Here is a 21855-nt window from a genome sequence, read left to right on the forward strand (position 1 = left end):
AGTGAAGCGACGGCCAAGATTAAAAGGGTAGGTGTTTTCTGTCCCGAAAGACTTCCACAAGCCATTGTTCTGCTCTGTCACAGCCAGATTGTTCAATGGTATGACAAGCATTCCCCATTCACAGCAGCTGAAAGAGGGGACTCCTAACATCAGCATTCTCTTCCTCCCGTCTTTCCTCTAATGCCCCTTTTGATCTAATCAGGACAGGTACGAAAAGGTGGAGCATTGGCCACACCTTTCTTAAAGAAAGTTGTATATAGAGGTGCTGATTTAATAGGCATGCCATCCAACAGGAACAAGGATGATGTGGATAACGGAAGGTTTGCACAGAAACCTGTCACATATTTAGTTTCTAAAACAACTGCACACCCTTCTATTCTTTAAATCTATCTCTCAAACACGAGTTTGTCAGCACACTTATCCATTTCTTCTATGGAAAATAACTGCATATCCTTTTAATCTTATTTTAATGTATCCCTAAAAAAAAAAAAAAAAAAAAAAATTGAATAGCCTTACTTCTGTACTGCTTGCTGCTGAAATAAAAAGCAGGTGCAAAGACAAACATTGGGTGAGGCTTACCCTCCACCTGCCAGTACTGTAATTACCACTCCTTCACTCTTTGGTTAAAAGTTTAACAGTCTATTTCAACATACAAATTGCAAACTATCAAAACGAGTACTAGACGTCAGTGTCATAAGATGAACATTATTATGTTCACAATAGGGAACATAATAAAGGATGTCATGAACTGTATTTAGGAAATTACACTAGATTGGGGTGTTAGGATGGAACAGTGTTTACACTAAATTAGGGTGTTAGGATAGAACAGTGTTTACTGAACTATATTAAGAAAAGATAAAAGTTAAGCTATTAAAATTTTAAAAATGAATGTGAAAATAATATAGATACTAACGAACTTAGGGATTACCGATTGATAAACATCTTTACAGGATAATTATGAAAGACAAAATGGCAGGACAGGACTAGAAATGAACCTATAAGAGAGGTTATTCGAGTGCCATATGTGGATGAGATCATGGTGAGGGGTAGATGGAGATGGTTTGGACATGCTCTTCGCACTCCCCAAGAGAGATTAGTTCAACTTTCAACTGGGCTCCACAAGGCACTAGAAGAGTTGGAAGACCCAGGGCTAAATGGCTGAGGACTATGAGGAGTGAAGCAAGAGATGACGAATGGAGAGGTAATGATTTAAAAGCTCAAGATAGAAAAGACTGGCAAAATTTAACCTAGGCCCTTTGCGTCAATAAGCGTAGGAGATGATGATGATGAAATAATTATGTAAACTGCTAAAAAATAATGGTTAGTTAAAAAATGTAGACTTCATAAAATGATAGCCTTTGTATATGATAAATTTTGTTAACTATTAAAGACTGGTCTATACAGTACATTTAGTCTATAATGGTATAGTATATCAAAATATTTACTGTAGATGTGACACAGTTGAATCAACAAGGCAACCAAATCATTTATGAATAAATTTCGACAAGGTTTGATAGAGCACTCCCTGTTATGAGAAATAATTACATGCTAGTCAATACTAGTGTACTTAGATGTTCAGTATACATACATATACCAAAGGCACTTCCCCCAATTTTGGGGGGTAGCCGACAACAACAAGAAACAAAACAAAAACAAAAACAGTATATCATTAAATAAATAAAAAAAAATTCACTTTGATAGAAGATCGCCTACAGAAATATACAATACATCAAAAGCACGAAAAAATTACATTAGTAGAGTCAAGTTATAAGAGGATTTGTATAAAAGGACTTTAGATACTCAGCTCCCAACCTATTCAGTAAGTTTCCCTTAAAATTAGAGATATGAAATTCTAAAATTGAACTAAAGACATTTACTCAAAAGCTGTTTAGCAGCAGGACTGTATAAAATTGTTTAGACAGGTATGAAAAGTAGTGTAAATGGGAAAACAAACATACAGTCCAAGGAATGACTAAAAAAAAAAGTTTTCCTAAACAGATTCGGTTATAAAATAGGAACTAGTGAATAGATGTTGATAGCAATGAGACTCTGACAAATCATGGAAAGTATTTGAAAGAGTTACAACAAATTTTAAAAACAATTTGTATTTTTCTTAGCTATACAAACCAGTCATTTAAATAGGCTACTCCTAGGTCTGTTTCCTACAACCAGATAATAATAAAAGAAAATGGGTCTGGTTGCACCATGATTGCTTACGTAGTAAACCTACAGCGTGGCAGTGTTATAGGTGGCTGTCGATACGCCTCGCTTCTCTGATAGCCATTATGATCAGAGGTCTCCCCTCTTCTCTCTATGATCGAGACCTACTTAAGCCACATAGATTACCCTTATAGTGCTTAGCGTCTATAGTGTCTTTTCTTTATCATTGTCACTGAGTGCGCTACGCTTGTGCTTAAGAATGGCTAATACCGTGGCATACGATGTTCTGTGGAATCTTCATGTGAGTTTTGTAAGGAGTGACCGTCCTCCTCCCAGTGGGAGAGATTGTTCTCGACGCCGCAAGAAACAAGCTAAGAGAAGATAGTTCTCCTTCCTCATCATCTTCCAGTAATGGTAAGAAGCGTAAGCTCTTTTCAGCTTCAAAAGACATCTCCCCATCCTGCTCCCTCATGTTTTGAGCTTTCTGAAGCTTTAGTTATAGAAGACAACAGCCATAATAATAATTTGATTACTGATGAACATCTTTTTTATGTATTATCATACCAAATATTCATCATGTGCCTAGTGATCCCGAGTCAATGCTCAAGACAGATCCCTTGGCTTAGACAGCTGGGCTCTCTGAGCAGGATCCAGACTCAGAAATGCATATATCTCCCTTGCATTCCACTAGTGTATGGAGTGGTAAGCCCAATATGGCTATTTTTATCTGGGATGGCTTTTTTACTTTTGGAGGCATCTCCCATCAAGACATCGTAAGTCCTCCCCCACTTTCCTGTACACGGAACCCTAAAGTCAAGACTGTCATTTCCACACACCCAGCCAGGGTCCAAGGAACTGCCCCCGAGAGCACATGATGGCTGTGGTCTTGCTGCAACCCGGGTGTTCCGCAAGAGCCACTCCTCTTCTCAGAGACTATCAAAGGCCACTCAGTGGTATTGATGAGCAACAACTACATAGTAGTGACCTACATCTCCAAACAGGGGCATAGTCTCCCTCCTCCTATACCAACTAGCAGTGGAGATTCATCATTGGGCACAGAACAACGTAGTGTGACTCTCAACAAGGTTTATACCCGGGAAGTGGAATGTCATCAACAAGGTTTATACCCGGGAAGTGGAATGTCATTGCGGACCATCCGAGTCAACCAGGGACGACAGTTGGTTCTGAATGGTCTTTGCTTCCCCTAGTGGAGAAGGGTCTTTTGGCTTTATTGGGTTCCCCATCACTAGACATATTCACCACTCCCCTGAACACCAAACCCATAAATAGGAAAATGCTCATCAGCAATCATTCTTAGAACAGTGTTTGACATTTATCACAGTTTGCTTCAAATAGATACACCTCTCCACTGTTAGAATCGGATAAATGCACAAAGCATTTACTGAACTTTTTCTATCTATAATTTTACTGAATATGATTCAAATACTTAGTAGGTTACTACAGTACTCAATCATATGTTGATTTGCCTGTTTAATCACCAGGATTAAATAAACTTTTCAGTTAAGGAATGAATTACCTTCTAAATGCTATGTTCATAATAACACTTAAGAAACCTTGAACCATTGAATAATTATAAATTCATGTTATGTACTACACAATAATGTAATCTACTAAGGGTAATTCTGTATTTCCTTTGTATTGAAGAAATTTCTTAATTTTTTCTTTTATCTTTGTTCATTATCAAACTTAAACATAGTTTTTAAAGAATAAATAAACCTCTTATACCTTACACTAAATTAGAAAATTTTGCCCTATAATTGATAACATTAAAACTGTATACTGTATTCCAAGTAACTTATGAAGGATTAACTTTCCACTTACCACCCGTTTCAATATTCCAGTAATAGCATGTACCATCGGGAGACTTTGCTTCATACCACTTTTTAACGGGTGTAATTTCCTTGGGATCCTTTTCTTCTGTGGTTTTCTTTGTGATGATTATCTCTGCATTCTTTGATGAAGCAATTTCTGATATCTTTGATCCTGTCATATCTGGGTTTTGTTCAATATCATTTTTGTAAGCCTTCAGTGCTGCCTGTTGAAGATGAATTAAATCATTCAATCTTGTTTCACACCAAGGTTAGATACTTGTACTGTTATTACTCGGCACAATTATTTCAATATCCCACAGGGAGGGAAAAAATTATACTAAAATATAACGATGCTTAATAAACTAACAGCTTGAAAAACTGTACAATACTATACTTCATTCTCAACATAAAACTACCAAATCAAGCAAGATAGCAAATCTATCAAGTAGATCAATCGGATGTGTCCAATTCTGAGATCACACACTGATGCTGTGTCATTTTCTGATACTGATGACTATCATATCCTCAACATTCTTATCTACTTTCTTCAATAAAAAGTAGACTTATCTTTTCTAAATAAGTTACTATTAGTTTAACAAACTCACAGTCACATTTTTACAGATTTTTATGGCTCCCCTGAAGGATTTTTTTTTTGAATGACGTAAAAATTAAAGCAAGATTAAAGCATAAGGCGGCTAACTTTATACTGTATATTATTATTATTACTAGCTAAGCTACAACCCTGGTTGGAAAAGCCAGATGCTATAAGCCCAAGGGCTCCAACAGGGAAAAATTGCCCAGTGAGGAAACGAAATAAGGAAATAAATAAACGATATAGGAAGTAATGAAAATTAAAATACTGTAAAATATTTTAAAAACATTAAAACAGATATTTGATATGTAAACTATAAAATGACTTATGTAAGCCTGTTCAACATAAAAAAATTTGCTTCAACTTTGAACTTTTGAAGTTCTACCGATTCAACTACCCAATTAGGAAGATCATTCCACAACTTGGCTTGAGTACTCTGTAGTATTAACCCTCATGATGGAGAAGGCCTGACTATTAGAATTAACAGCATACCTCATATTACGAACAGGATGGAACTGTCCGGGAAGATCAGAATGTAAAGGATGGTCAGAATTATAAAAAATCTTATGCAACATGCATAATGAAGTACTGGGAGACCAAATGGAACAGATGAAACATACAGGCGGGAATGAGACAGCCGAGGCTGAAAGGAAGTTGCAAAAAACCTTAACCATCATCTATGATATACTTCACAAAATACAGTTAAGAATTATACTGCTTTTCAATGAAGATACTATGCTCCAATGATGCATAGCATCCAATTACTGTATATGTACATTGATTTTATTTCATGTAAAAACCCCTAATCCCTCAGAGGTATGAACATTCTGCATGTACAGTATTCTACATGTTCAAGGTATGTTTTATAAACAATATATAATGTAATTCAAATAAACAGGAATTATATCAAACACCAACATGATGATGGGACATCCAGACAAAGTATGAACATAAAGTAGGTATAGTATTATGAAAGATAGGAGACACATAATTCACAAAAATATAGAATTAACAATGACAGTAACAATTTTCCAACCAAAATTGAAAATTAGAATAAAGTCTTAACAATAACTACTTGATCAATAACATAGGGACTATGATAAAATTTCCCCCATCCAACCTACATCCTATCCAGTCATGGATCAGAAAAAGAACGATGTACAGTAAATGCAACATGAGCCAAAGAAACAATTTTTTATAATAAAATTTTATATCTATACTCACCTTATGTTCATATTACTTTCATCTTTGGAAGCTTGCTGTCATTGTTACTCCTTAAAATTGAGAAATTTGCCTTTATCTTTCCTTCCAATACACTAATGCCTCCAGAAAAGCAAAGAAATTTACCAGCCACGAATATCAATACATGCTATGCATACCATATTACTCTTTAACCTTAAAAGTCAAAATAATTCCCTATCCTCTTGATGCCACTAGTCAGTGGGGAGGAGGGTGGGCAAGTATATGAACATCAGGTGACTATAGAAATAAATTTTATCATTAAAGTTGTTTATTTTTATGAATCTCCCTTGATATCCATACACATTTCCAACTCCCACACCCTCGAGGGGGTGAGTAGCCAGCAAAGGAAAGAGATAGGGCATTTAGTTAATCATAATCAATTAAAAGATATCCTAGCCTTATTATGTCTAAGCTTTGGGTACTCTTAAAAAAAAAAAAAAAAAAAAAAAAAACCTTTCATCACATAATTACTTGTTTACTGTATATAACAACAATTACTGTAGAGCTACATGTATAATTTTACAAAAACCATCAAGTGAAATTTGCAAGGTTACTAGACTGAAACCCCAAAGGACTATTCAACCAAACCAATCCCTTAAATTCACCATCCCATCAGATCACTTCTCCAGTAACCAGTAATACGCCCTAACGCAAATAATCGTGACACATAAACCCAGATTTTTAGCAAATACAGTATTTGGTATGCCACTGAAGTACAGTATCTCTAATAACCTTTTGAATTAAATATTTTAAGAAATGCTTTAGATATAGCTATACTTCTTATATCAAGAACACAAATTTCTAAATATTTCATAAGATTGGAATTTAAGATTCTTTTTCAGCTTCGTGACTGAAGAGTAATACTATACTGAATTACACTGCAATCTTGGACAAAGGTAATGTAATTTTAACACCATTAAACAATTGAGTCTGCAGAATCTTCCAATTAATATTGGAAGCCCCTTAACAGTCAAGGAAAACTATCACCAGAATTAACTACCACTTCTTCTTGTAAAGAAGACAAAAAATAAATCATGGCAGACCTTTAGTCTCAAATTCAATTTTAGCTCTGAAGAGAGGCAAAAGATAAAACCATCGTTTGATTACCAGACTACTTTCGAAGATATTGCTATAGTTCACCGATTCGTTTCTGATGTCAAACCAAACGAATGAATTTTACTGCCGAGATCCTAAGCAAAAATATTTTCAAAGGTTCAAAACATGAACTCTTTCAGTACTGCAATACTATGACTATAAAGTCCAACAAGTACATATAGGTACTGAGGGTCTTTCAATATCAAAGGACCTAAGAACAACTGCTAAAATGTCAGATTCAGGAAAATATAATCTTTTATGTACATGCAAATCAGCATAGATTTATAGCTTTAATGATTATAATCAAGTTTCTGATCATAGAAAAGAAATGTAAAAATTTGAAAATATCTTTATAATTAGTTCTAGTAACAAATTCCTCAACTTACACAAATCAAAATACTATAAATTTTCTAAGTAATTTGTATTCTTCCTAGCAATAAAAAACCGAGTTGGTTAATAGGCTAACTGTTTTGGCAAAAATAAGATGGTTGCTAGAATTATCTAACGAGTTGTTAAAGTATTAGTGGCGGGTGGGGCTGGAAGCTCACCCCTAAAGAGGATATCAGTTTGGATATACTGTACCTGTACGATTATAAATAGGTTAGTATAGATTCCACTATCCTCCCCCTTATTTAGGAAGAATGGGGATACTTTTTTACGGATAAAGAATGGAACTCAGGCGTGTAACTTGCCAGAATCACATCTGATCCAGCACTTAACGTTCACCCGCTTTGTTCACGAAGGGAGGACAGAAAAATGAAGAGGAGCCAAGACATATAATCATTCGTTCCAAACTTGCATCTACATGTTACCATAGATGAGATGCTTGCTGTCTCCAGTAGGAGCTGGGCTAGTTACACAACTACTGTATTTAGAGCACCCATCACAGGACCAAACACAAAGGTGTCAAGGGACTTGTGGGTATATTGTACAGTACTCGAGTAAGTAAATGGCAGTGAAGGTCGTCTGTGATTTTTAGACTGGCCTTCAGTACCTGGCCCTCTGACAAGCTAAACTTGGGCCTATACCCCTGACTTAGTGAGCCCTGCTCTTAGCAGATACCTCAATCCTTTCAGCAGTGAAGGCTTACGCTGTTCGGATCGTTTCACGAAGACAGAAAAAGATAAGTGTTTCTTGAAACCTCTTTCTTGGTCTTGCTAGTGCTAATAAAAAGACCGAGGTACCAGGCCCTTTACAGATAGCACCACAAAGACCTCACAGGATACAAAAGCATCTCTCCATCATCACCCAACACTTCATGTAGAGAAGGGGTGGGGAAGGTCTCAAACCTGGGGGTCATGTGATGATGGGTGCTGTATTTTGGCCTTGAACTCTGGCTCAAAACTAAAGGAGACCTTCTTCTACCTCTCAGCCAAAGGGGACTTAAGAAAGGAGACTATACAACTCAGATGTCACCAAATCATGGTGTCTGTAGGTAATGGCTGGAGTCACTTGGGAGCTACTAATGTCATCTTGAGGTTTAGGGTAGACAGCATCCTGTTTACCACCATTCAAATCAGGCAAAACAGCAGAAAAGTATATACATAAAGACCATCCCACAGACGCTGAAATACATCCTTTAACGTCACTGCCTGATAAAGAATCAGTGACCCCACAAAGTCAATAGACCCCATGCCACTCTAGGATGACGGGATCATTCTGATCCAACCAATTGTCCTAGGCGACTTAGTTTGTAGGAAATCACATTCCTTTTGCCGTGAATGAATCTTGCTAACAGCTTGAGTGCGTCGTCCAGTGTCCACTGGAGAGCCTGCATTGCTAACTCACAAAGGTGCTGTGAAACAATACTTTCTTGCTTGTTAACATATGCCACTAAAGTAGTTTTTTTACTCATTAATGCTACCAAGTGCCCTATCAGGCACTACTGGAATGACTGCAGCACTGGAGAGCTGCCCTTAGTCCCAGTAGGTTGATGTGCAGGCTCTTTTCTTGTGACCAGCAACCTGCAACGAATTGTTTCCTTAGATGAGTGCCCCAGCCTTCTTTCGAGTTCCCTTCAAGATCTTCTCATCCCAGTCACTTACTGTTCTGAAGGAACTAGATGATGGGATGGGTTGCCGATTGATGGAAAATGTTTCTTACGACACCACTTAAGTGACAGCTGATAGATAGCTGTGCGGGACGCATTTCTCGAACGATGATAGAGGACCAGGTAACTACCCCCAATGATGCACTTGTCAATTTTGATGACGTAGAAAAGGGCATGTCACTATTTTGAATCCGGAGACACGATCGTCAGACAGAAAGACACTTTCTTGCCTTATCTGTATTAGTATCCTTGGGTATGCCATCCTCTGCTTGGGAATGAGGCTAGACTTCTCCAGAAACACCAAGATCCCCAGATCGTGGCAGAAGAGAAGATTGTCCTTATGTTGAAGGAAGAATCTCCAGGAGGATGTTAGGTTCAGTCAGTCACCTGGGTACTTCACGAGCCGAATCCCATGGACATAAGTTCCAATTGATACGATTGTGAATACAGTTACTGTACTGAACATTTGGGGGGTAGTCGACAGTCCAAGACACAGCACTTTGAATTTGATCTTCCTGCCGAAGGTGAAGCGAAAGAGCTTTCTTGATGAATGATGGACCATACTCTAGAAGTACTGAATGCATCTCTCTAGTCCTAAGAGAACATTAAACCTTTTTCCTGACTGCCATTCTTACGGTGCTTGATGTCTCCATCTTGAATGGAGATAATAGAAAAAACCCATTCAAGGTGGAAATGGTCAATCACTGGTCTCCAGCCTCCAGTCAACATTTTCAAAAGTTATAGTTGACTTAGGAAACATCAAGAACCATCAAGGCCTACTTAAAATGCACACTTTTCTGTACTTCTTCTGTACCTCCGACTGAAGAAAAGTCTCTCTACAAGTTCAGTTGGTAGGACAACAACATCGTTGTCAAGAGTCTGATTGAGCGAAGGAAGAGTGTCTGTGAACGGGTGCCAGTACCCATGTTGGAGGACCTCTACCGTCTAGTCCTCTGCCCCATGATACTGTCACCCTGCCCACTGGCTTACTGGGCATCCACCCACTCATGTCAGTTTTAGGAGGGGACTCCAAGCCATAGGGGTCTTCTTAAGATTTGACTTCAGAAGTCATTGCCTAATTCTTCGGTGATGGTAGCACTGTCCCGGACCTTTAAAATATACAGTAAAGGCTCAGTGGAAAAAAAAAAAAAAAAAAAAGTCCTGGCTGGACTTTCTCTACTTTTCCATCATTCCTTCTACTTCTTCAGGTGGAGGAAGAGACTGGTGTGTAGGAAGGTGAACACCTTTACCATGGAGAGAAATAGATCTGTAAACTGCTGCATCTTCTCAAGATCAGACAAACTGAGGGGAGGCGAAGAAGGCCACCGTTCCTGACCAGTGGTCCAACCGGGAGGTTGCTTGGAGGTTAGCCATTGCAGTAGCCTCCATATTTGCACTCTGGGGCTAAAAAGTTCGTCATTTGCACCCTCAACCTCTCTATCCACATACAGTAGCCAGTTCTGCAGAGATAGGATGTAATACCAAAACTCTTGGCAACTATAAACTGTGAATCCTTGGAAGAGCAAATGACATACCATCCTTGTCAGGCCTTCAAGAAGTCGGCAGAATACACTGAAGGGAATCTCTACTTTTTGTCTTGAGAAGATAAGCAGAACAAGGCGAAGTCATAGCAGATGATGTCATGGAATGAGCTAGGAGGCTGCAGGCTCTTCTTTCCCTTACCCAGGGATGTAAAATCCAGAGGTGATAGCACCCCTGAAGGCGAGAATCGGCGTTTAACTGGAGTCTAAGGAAAGTGGGCAGGTATGAGGGGGTCACACCAAGGGTTTCTTTAGCTGGTGCAACAGAAGAAGGGTCAGGAGGAGAAAACTTTGCTTAGACATTGCAAGAGCTTTCAGAGGTATTTCCTTTGACAGAATACCTCCAGGCCAAAAGGATGGCCACAGCATCCTTAGGGTGTTGTCCTTGGCTACATCATCACCTGAAATTAACACTATGGGGTCACCGCCTAAGAGAAGGAATACGTGCTTCTCTATAGGGAGTAGGTAAAGCCGGCTCCCTACTGTATCTTGCAACTGAGAGAACGACCACTTCATACACCCCTCAAAGGGTGATGACTGGTGCAGTCATGATCCAAGAGGGCACAAAGAAGGGGGATCGATGGACAACTTGCTTACAAAGGTTCTGCACCAGCAGCTAGAAACACCTTGGGAAAGATTGCACGCCTATGTGTGGTTTCTCCATGCAACAGCACACATCATTCAACCAATCTGGAAAAAAGAAAATCTTAAAAGCCTAGCTTGGAACACCAAGTGTACGTCTGTATGACTTGGCGGCTAAAGTTAAAATGGCTACTTGGTCAACTATCAGGGGGGAGGGGACTTCCTCCTGTTAACTGCGAGTAACTACAAACACTTCAGTATAAATTTTAACAGAGCAAGTTTTCAGCTTTACTAAAATCATACTCTTATTAAAGGACAAGGATTTGTATTCGTGCAGGAACAAAAGATTGTTATAAAACACCTTATAACTGCATGCTGCAGAATTCTGTATCTCTTTTGGACCTGATAATGCAGTTAAGAATTAAATTACTGTGATTAAAACTTTTTCACACAAAAAGACAGCAGACTAAAAAAAATATTCTTATTCAAGATAATGACACAAACCCAAATACAGTACTGTATGGCATACAATTTGCAATTTTCTCAAAGATAATAAAATTAGAATAATTTTTTTAAAAATATAATGCAGTACAAGAAAATTATTTTCTCTTGATATATAAAACACAGACTTCTATACTTTATCACTTTCATTATCAAGTACTGTAGTTATTTTTTTGTTATCACTTTTAAAAAGATGCATTTTGTTGATAAATATCTTGAACTAAATGATAATAGAAACTTTATTCAGTGTAGACTATATGAAATTACATTACAGTCCTGTACTGTTGGGCAATGGGAATTCTAAACACGCAATCATAGATCATAAAGTTAGGTCTTGTTACAACTAATTTTGTTAATTAGCAGTTTTTTTGTAATCCTCAGCAGGCCTAATCCCTCAAGGTGAAGGGCCACTTTGTAACTTTAGTTTACAAGAGTAATAATGCATTTATACTGTATTTACCTCTTCCATGGCTTTAAGAAAATCTCCTTCTTGCTGTTGTGCCTCATAATCCTCCTTTCCTTTCTTCGCCATTTCTGCCAAACGAACCTGTACATTTTCCTTGTGTCTCTTCCCCCTTTCATGAAAATCGACACTTGGCTTGTTATCCGCAATCCAACATTTACAAAAGTCACAAAATTTTCGTGGATTCGACTTCCAGTATTCAGACCTATGAGAGATGGAATCATCAATTACAATATGTCAAGTAATTTCAGACTAACCATATCCATATACCCAAAGGCACTTCCCCAATTTTGGGGGGTAGCCGACATCAACAAGAAACAAAACAAAAAAGGGGACCTCTACTCTCTACGTTCCTCCAGCCTAACCAGGGACTCAGCCGAGTTCAGCTGGTACTGCTGTAATTTCAGACTAACCATATCCATATACCCAAAGGCACTTCCCCAATTTTGGGGGGTAGCCGACATCAACAAGAAACAAAACAAAAAAGGGGACCTCTACTCTCTACGTTCCTCCAGCCTAACCAGGGACTCAGCCGAGTTCAGCTGGTACTGCTAGGGTGCCACAGCCCAACCTCCCACATTTCCACCACAGATGAAGCTTCATACTGCTGAGTCCCCTACTGCTGCTACCTCCGCGGTCATCTAAGGCACCGGAGGAAGCAGCAGGGCCTACCGGAACTGTGTCACAATCGCGCGCCATTCATTCCTATTTCTAGCACGCTCTCTTGCCTCTCTCACATCTATCCTCCTATCACCCAGAGCTTTCTTCACACCATCCATCCACCCAAACCTTGGCCTTCCTCTTGTACTTCTCCCATCAACTCTTGCATTCATCACCTTCTTTAGCAGACAGCCATTTTCCATTCTCTCAACATGGCCAAACCACCTCAACACATTCATATCCACTCTAGCCGCTAACTCATTTCTTACACCCGTTCTCACCCTCACCACTTCGTTCCTAACCCTATCTACTCGAGATACACCAGCCATACTCCTCAGACACTTCATCTCAAACACATTCAATTTCTGTCTCTCCATCACTTTCATTCCCCACAACTCCGATCCATACATCACAGTTGGTACAATCACTTTCTCATATAGAACTCTCTTTACATTCATGCCCAACCCTCTATTTTTTACTACTCCCTTAACTGCCCCCAACACTTTGCAACCTTCATTGACTCTCTGACGTACATCTGCTTCCACTCCACCATTTGCTGCAACAACAGACCCCAAGTACTTAAACTGATCCAAAAGACCAAATTTATTAAATTTTAACATTTCTTTACACATTAATATAGCAGACATGAAAAACATTTAAACTCGTTCATCAATAAGGAAATTATTAAAATAGCACGTCTTGCCATCAAGACTCATCAATAAAACCTCTATAACACATATTGTATTTTTCTAATACAGGTAAATGTAAGGTCATCATCATCATCACCCACTACTAGTCCCCTGCAGAGCAAAGGCCTCAGACATGTCCTTCCACTTGCGTCTGTTTGTGATCTTTCTATGCCAGTCCACACCCATAAACTTTAATAGTTTATCAATCCCAAGTCCATTTCTATTTCTTATGTTACGTTATTAGAATAGCATCTATCATACTTTAGTTTGCTCTCGTATCCATATTGCTCTTTTCCTGTCTTTAAGTGTTATTCCAATCATTATTCTTTCCATAGATCTTTGAGTTGTAACTAGCTTATGTTCTGAGGATTTGGTAAGCCTCCAAGGTGTGGATGCATAATTTAAAACTGGTAGGACGATCTTATTAAATAGTTTCCTTTTTAAAGAATGGCATTTTACTTTTCATAATCTCATTTTGTTTACTTAATACTCTGCATCCCATGCTTATTCTTCTTTTAATTTTGGTCTCATGTCCTGGGGAAACCACTTACCATCTGTCCTAAGTACATCTGTGAGGTAAACATGCGTAAATTACAATTTGGCAAATCTCATAAATGGTTTTAAGCAAAATCTAAATAAAAACTTTACACCTAATGCTATGACACAAGCCAGAATCTTTTTTAATCAAGTTAATTGAATGATGAAATAGAAAAAATGCAAATATTTCAGATTTTTTCCTGAAGTAAAAAAACTACGCTATATCAGCCAACAAAATTTTTTTAGTTATAACCAATCATCATTTTGCCAAATTAAGGGTCATGTATTTGTCAAATAAGAGATGTTGGCCTCGCCAACTACAGTATTGCTTTCTTAAATAGTGTTAATAAAATGTCAGTTAACAAATGAATTTCCATTAAATAAAAAAAAAAAATTTATTACACTCTAGGTAAAGTTTTGCATTTAGTTTACTGTTAAACTATGGAATACTGTAGTCCTGTCTGCATTCACATATAGATAAAGTTAAAGGAAAGTAGTATACATTACAGTACTTAAGGCCATATCCAATTACCTTTCTTACTCCGACATGAATAACAACTAATAAAGACTAATAATTATTCAAGCATAGATTGACATTTGTCTAATCTGTTTTCTTTTTTTATTCTTCAGTCTTCAACATCTAAACACAAATTCTATGTAATTAGTACATTTATAAGTCAATGGGATGACAAAACCACTACAACAAGGGTAAACCATCATATAAAAGTCAAACTAGGGCAATTTTTCAGGATAAGGAAGCCTACAACCAGTTAGGTTATGATAGGTAACGCCAATATCTAGCAATAATTTCTTTTGCAATCTTATATACTGTACCATATTGTACCTAATAACCCAAAATAACATCTGAAAGGATAAACATGGAAAGTGTCAACCCACATAGGGTGGCTAGGCCCAAAGTGGTATAAAAACCTCTACATAAAATATTTTTCATGTTGAAGGCAAAGAAAAGAACAAATTTAGATATAATTGGTATTTTCCCTGACTATACAAACCTTGAGCTCTTTCCTATAGATACATTTCTTTGGGAAAGCTGAAACTAGCCATAAACTTTTAGCAAGGTATAACAACCCACCGCTAATTAGCAGGGGGTAACATGAGGGTAGACAAGCCATCGTGCTGTCACACACACACACCAGTGAAATTATGCCACTTTTGATTGCAGGCAGGACTTGCAGGGGAGATAAGCGATGGTGGGCCAGTATGAGTAAAGAGCTCAATGTTTGTTTAGTTAGGAAAAAATACAATTTACTTCCAAATTTGTCATTTGTTTCATCATCTAATAAAAAACCATTTCACTCTTTACTATGGAGAGACACCCTTACGTAGGTTGAAGTCCTAACCAACTGGCTGATAACTTGACCTGGGGTGTGACTCTGCGCTTCACGTATGTGCAAGAGCCGACTACCTAGGCAATCAGTACGTGTGTAGGAACTAAGCCATGTGACTTGGCCAGGTAAGGATTCTTTGAGTGAAAGACTCTGCTTACTTGAGTTAGCCATTGCCAAAACCCCCTCGGTGGGCGGACGGGGACGTAACAAATACATTTCATATTTTAGGTTACACAAGGGATATGGCTTTTTACCTACAGATGGAAGAGGCCAGCTTGTAGAGTTCTACAGGTGCTGTGCCCCAAGAGAGGAGAAGATGAAGGAAGAAGCCAGTCACTCTACCATTCATCCCAGATTAATCCTGGGTAACACCTGCCCTTGACCGACTGGCACTTGTTCTGCAAGGGAGCCAAGGTATCTCAAACCACATGTGCAGCTACTACAGGACCTATGCATTCAGGTTCCTGTGGATTACGTCTTACACGTAGTGGGCTGTGAAGGTTGCCCGACGCTCCAAACACCAGCATCATATAGTAGTTCTTTATACAGTAAATACAAGGGACGTACTTATGCCCAACATCATGAGCTCTGTGTCTGATCTTGTGAAGGAGAGTCTGGGGTCAAGGCCCAATAACTGACCTGTAGATTTCAAGAAGGGATCATATTCTTGGTAACTGACCTCCTCAGGACCCTGCCCCTGCTCACGAAAAGCTTGTTTAAGTGCGGGTAAGCTCCTGCAGATCGTTTAAAATAATGCTTCAGTGCTCTTAGTACAAAGTAACAATTGATCTGGGTCAAAAGATAAAGTACAGAGACTCTTTAATTTGGAAGGACGTGACCCCTCAGGTCTGCTAAAGCCAGAGTCCGAGTATTGGCAATAGACTCGGGGACAAAGTTGAGTGTTACCCGACCTTCATCCCCTGATTAGGATATGCTGTAGAAGATACCATGACCTTTGTTGGCTCTAATAGCGGTGGCCAAAGCGAGAAAGACAAACGACCATCTTAAGAGCCAAGTCATGATCCAAGAACTGACTGGCAGGATGACAGGCTCCTTTCTGAGAGCATGGTACAAGAACAACACTCAAAGCAGGTGGTCTAACTTCTGATTGAGGACCAGTAGGCTCAACACTGTATGAGGAGTGTGTGTGTTCCATCGAGGAAATGTTGACTCCATTCAAATAAAAAGACAGGGCTTAAAGTCAAGGGGTATTCTATCATGGTCGAAACTGAGCAGGGTATTTCCTCCTCAAGGTACAACATGCTTCGCTGTCCAGGGCAAAGATATTCAGTAGCCCAAGAACTCTTTCCACGACCTCAATCTTAAGAGGATGGACCACTTCGCCTGATAGGAGGTGAACGACAAACTACAGTAGTATCAAGCCATCCTTTTCGTTATTGCTTGCAAAAAGTCTCTCTCAAAGAGATGTTGAATACCCTTCAGGTGAGAAGTTGGATACCACTGACTGCAGTGAATTTTGAGCAAGGTTGTACGAGCGGTTTAGGAAAGGAGAGAACAGTTCTCTCTATATGTCTGCAGGCAGGAATAGAGTGTCTGGGTGCTATTGTGCTTGCTGCGCTGCAGAGCTATCAGGGTTATTGATCAATGTGTCATTGTCCTTCTCAAGAATGAGTTTACTCATCACACAGAAGGGGGGGGGGGGGGGAGAGAACAAAATAGACTTCCCCTGGATATTGGAGGGCCTCTAATAGAGGTGCCTGGTTACCCCATACTGGTTGACAGTACCCCCAGAAACATCCAGACATACTTCCCATCCACAACTCCTGCCAGGGTTAAAACTTGGATGGCTAACCGAGGGAGAGAAGGTTCCTCGAAGCCCACTATCTGAGTCCATCTGCTCAGATAGACTGCTAGGAAATTTTCCTTGCCCGCCCTGAATCGGGTTGCAGAAGGTAATAGAGTTGTCTTACATCCAACTCCATCTTCCAATGGCTAGACGGAAGTATTCGTGCAAAGAACATCTTTGTCTGGGAGTTCTATGCCCTGCAATAATTACCAGTGTCTTAGAAACACTACGGTGTGACAAGAAGGGAGTTATTGGAAGACATTAAGAGCCAACAACACTGTGCTCAAATCCAGGAAAATTGTGTGGCACTGCCAATAGGTGTTGGAATATAGCTCAGAGGCAATGTGTAACTACAGGTGAGGCTCCCCCCTTTTTTTCCATGCCTACCCCCAAGAGCATCAAATGTGGGAAAAGAGAGAAGGTATACTCCCCTGAGGAGGATGGTAATCTTTACCTACCAACTCAGAATTCTCTTTTACTCTGATCTTATCGCTTTCATAAGTCTGCACAATCCCTGCTAATACTGAAAGGATTTCAGCTGCCACTAGAAGAGACTAAAGCCATGACTTTCACCGGTGGCCAGAAAAATCGGAAGTTTAAGTGTCCCAATAAACGCAGCCGTCGGTGCGTCCGAAAGAAGTTTTGCTTTGAAAAAGGGACATACCACTTTCGAGTCTGTATTTCCCGATTGGACGAAGCAACATTTCTCTCTTTTAGAGGTTAGTTTGCCTTTTTAAATATGCCAGTTCTGAAGGTTTTATCTTGAACGAGGCAAAACACAAAAAGTTGACTCGGTATCGGAGAAACATCACAAAGTCTGCTAGAATCAACCACTCATATAAGGGACGAAGAGGGCAGATACATTGGCATTGACCCCTGTTGCAACTAGAGTGAACATTCCTGAGTCTCACTACATTGGCCTGAGTGAGTTGCCTATGGAATATTCCTAAGATGGCATCCCTCCTCTTCAAGATGGTGTTAGCCCAGAGGTTCACCACTTGATGGGAGAGGAACTCGATGGCCTGAGTACAGTACCAGACATTAGGATAGTCTCCATAGACTTCCTAGAGGACTCCCGAAACCAGTCCCAGGACCGGATCAATTGTCCTAAAGAACTCAACCAGGAGTCAAGCCACGGAGTAGCCTGCATGGCACACTTAGCAACTTTCTCCTGATAAAGTCCCATAAGCTTCTCGAAGGTCATGCCCCTCGAAAGCACCACTATAGAGTGGTCTAGAGGCAGAGTAGGGAGAGACTCCCTGAGGATCTCTTAATACCTCCTCTGAAACACATATGGAGGAGGGAGGAGCTTGGAGGATGAACTGGCACGTAGGGAGGATAATGAACCAGTTGCACTCCTCAACTCCTTTGATCAGGGCAGAGCTGCACTGGTCTTCAGGGATCTTCGAGCGACATAAAACTGGTCCAGGACCATATCCTTACCATCAAGAGGAGCTGCCAATGGATCTGGCAGCCCATTGATGGAGCGAATGCAGGCTAACAGCTGCCAGAAGGCATGCTCGGACTCCTTCCGTTCATCCTCTGTTAACCTAGGGCTAGCGGCAGCTGGCAAAGCGTTGTCCTTGGGATCGCTCTCACCCATTGGATCCTGGAGTGGGTTCAAGTCGTTGTCAAGATAAGCAGGAGACAGGACAAGGTAGAGGAAGACTGGCCGAGGATTTAGGGATTGTAAATAAATCCTTTGGCTCTCTGTGTTGAGGCAAAAGTTTCTCCATCAGAGTAGGCTTTACGGACTAAGTTGGTCAGCGTAACGGCTAGGGATCTGCTGAAGGAGGAACTACATCACACTGGGTTGGACTTCGTGCCTTCTTAGGCACCATCTCGACCGGAGAGGGACAGAACGAGACAGTGTGGGCCACGGTCCTGTCCTCCTTAGGGGGAGATGGACATATTCTCCTCCTCTTTTTCCCTTTTGGTTTGGCCTGTGGGATTTTGAACTTCAGGGGGCTGCCCTGTAGTTCTGGAGCGTTCTCTTCCCGTGATCTCTTGCAAGGAGAGATGGGCTTCTTGTGAGAGGGAAGCGCTGATCAGAACCCTCAGACACCTCTTGGGGTCGGACAGAGGAGAGGCGGCAACAGAGGGATCCTAGGAGTGCCTATTATGGACTTGGTCGCATCACGTTAAATAATGCTCGCAGCCATTGGGGGTCACATGCTTCCAATGTGCTGGGGGAGATGTCCTTAGGATGGCATGGATCACTGGGCTTTGAAACCTCTACAGGAATCTTAGCCCTCTTGCCTGTAGGCAACATTGGCAAAGGCCTCCCCATAGGGAGAGGGTCTAGACACTGTCGAGTGGACGAAGGTTGTCTCTGGGTTGGAAGCCCACGAGATTGGGGGGATTAGTGGGAATCTCTTCTAGCAGGAGGTTTACCCTGGGAAGGGAAACCTCCTGCAGCCAGAAACGGAGATGGAATTTTGTTCGGGGAAGAAGAAACAACCGGGGCGAGGCAAGACTGGTTCCACGAGGATGAAAAAACGCGAGAACCATCTATGCCATGAGACGCAGCCAAATCACACAATTTCGCGACGCTGCTCCGCCAAGCACTGGTCTGCTGAAGTCTCCCTGTTACGAGAGTCCTAAGGCTCACATAACGTCTGGAACAAGAGCCTGCAGGCTCAGCGTAACCAGGGTTACGAGACCCCTAGGGGTCAGTGCAATGGGAAACCAAAATTTCCCTTCCACGAGAGCCTGTGTGCTCAACGTGACGAGAGGCACGAGAGCCCGTAGCCTCGGCATAACCGAAGTTGCGAGACCCCGAGGGGTCAACACAACAGGAAACTGAAACCTCCGTTACGAGAACCCAAAGGTTCAACGTGACTGATGGTACGAGAGACCAAAGGCTCAGCGTAACCATCATTGCAAGAGCCCGAATGCTAAATGCAACTGGCCCTGTCAAGAGAACACAGGGTTCAACGTGACGGTGACCGGAAGGTCTCGCAGTGCCACGAGAGCCTTTGGCGAAGAATCAACATGATGAGAGCCCGAAGGCTCGTGATCATGCCAGCCCGATGCACGATCGTCACGAGATTCCAAAGGGTCAGCATGACCAGAATGCACAGGTTCAAAAAGACATCTCATCACAGCCTCAGGAGGAGAACGTCCAGGTTGCAGAGGGATCACAAAGCCTTCCACCATACAAACCTCTGAAGACAAATAAGAAGCCGACTCCGCCCGTGGGGGAGATTGCTATAGGTTTGTTGACCTGAAGGTGAACTTCGCTAAGGCAGTGCTCTACCTCCGCCCCAGGAAGAGAAGCGTAAGCGTAATGAGGCCGCCGATGCCCAGTGGCGACTTTCTCTAACAAAAGAGACGTGTTCCCTCGAATAGGAAACCTGCCACGGAATATGCTCTGCCACTGCCACTGATGGATCAGCAACATCCTCGGTGCCGGGCACAGACTCAAGATCTGGCCAACGGGCTGCAGCACCTGCACCCACAGAAGGAGGATCAACCTCCATGGAGGAAGAACGTCTTCTCTCCACTCCCAATTGAAGGAGTTTAAAAAGAACCTCCTTCCAAAGGGGAACATCGACCCCCAACGATGGCCAAAAAGACTAGATCTCATTAAAGGAACAGGTGCTCCCTGGAGGAAGGGACGGAGCTAACTCGCTAGAGGAGTCCATGCCGTCTCTTAACTCACAAGGTTGACATGGGGTAAGAAGGTCTGCACTGCTACTCGGCCGTTCCCCGGGGAACCAACAAAGGAGCAGCTACAGAAAGAGGTTGGGAGGTAGAAGGAGGAGAATGTGATTTCTTCAACTTCGAGGTTGACCCCGATGGCGAAGAATCACGATTAGTCTTCTTCTTCCGGCACCCGAACCTCTCCCAGTTCCCAGTGGGAGGCAGGCCACTCCCGACAATGATCACAGGTGTTGTCCCTAGGACACCGATGGGCCCTGCAAGCCGGACACAGCAGGTGAGGGTCCGTCTCAATGGATGACAGGTGCTGCAGGAGCAACTCTCGGTACCAGGAAAAGTACGCATACTGGGACTCCAGTCTCACACAATCTGAAAAGAGAAAAAGTGAAAGGTTAATCAAGGCAATGGTTGTTGTGGCCTGATTGGTAAAATCTCTACCTGGTATTTGCCAATCGGGGGTTCAAGTCCCGTTCAGATTCTTTAGTGTCTGCATCCTTATTAAGTAAGGTTGGGGGGTTTGGGAAGCCTATAGGTCTATCTGCTGCGTCATCAGCAACCATTGCCTGGTCCTCCCTGGTCCTACCTTGGGTGCAAAGGGGAGCTTGGGTAGTTATCATATGATATTTGGTCAATGTCTAGGGTATTGTCATGCTTGATATGGCAATGACACTTTCCCTTGCCTCTGCCATTTATGAGTAGCCTTTAACCTCTAAACCTTTAAAAGCAGGAGAGAGCGACAGTATGTCCTCACTCTATCGAGCCTAAAAGCAAAGTGGTTACTCAGCCGAGATATGCGAGTGAGCAAAGGTCGCCAGCCAACCCCACCCCCACCCGCTAACTAGCGGATGGGGTAGTTATCCCTCAATAAAATTATCTTAGCTCATCTTTCAGCTACGCCGAAAGTAAAACCCCTATAAATAGCGGAGGGTTTGTATTTGCGCCGTAACAATAAAATTTTTTAATTTATCATTTTTATCATTTTAACGATACTGTAAATAATTTCCTACCTTAAATCATAAAATAAAAATATGAGGATCACCTGAAGATAAGTGACCCCAAATACAGTGGAACCTCTACATCCGAACGTATCTA

The 21855-nt window shown here is 41.2% G+C and overlaps 1 protein-coding gene across 3 annotated transcripts in view; it reads right to left on the reverse strand.

The window, feature by feature from the left end:
* Window positions 1-21855, reverse strand: part of LOC137652183 (WW domain-binding protein 4) — a 76083-nt gene that overhangs the window by 16938 nt on the left and 37290 nt on the right. For all 3 annotated transcript variants that reach the window (XM_068385396.1, XM_068385395.1, XM_068385394.1), the window contains exons 2-3: window positions 12056-12263; window positions 4003-4216 (exon numbers count right to left, since the gene is read on the reverse strand). In XM_068385396.1, coding sequence (XP_068241497.1) covers window positions 4003-4216; window positions 12056-12127 — 286 coding nt within the window. In that variant the 5' untranslated portion in view covers window positions 12128-12263. The remainder of the gene's footprint in view (window positions 1-4002; window positions 4217-12055; window positions 12264-21855) is intronic.

The sequence above is a fragment of the Palaemon carinicauda genome, chromosome 13 (genome assembly GCF_036898095.1).
Source record: "Palaemon carinicauda isolate YSFRI2023 chromosome 13, ASM3689809v2, whole genome shotgun sequence".
Lineage (NCBI taxonomy): Eukaryota > Metazoa > Arthropoda > Malacostraca > Decapoda > Palaemonidae > Palaemon > Palaemon carinicauda.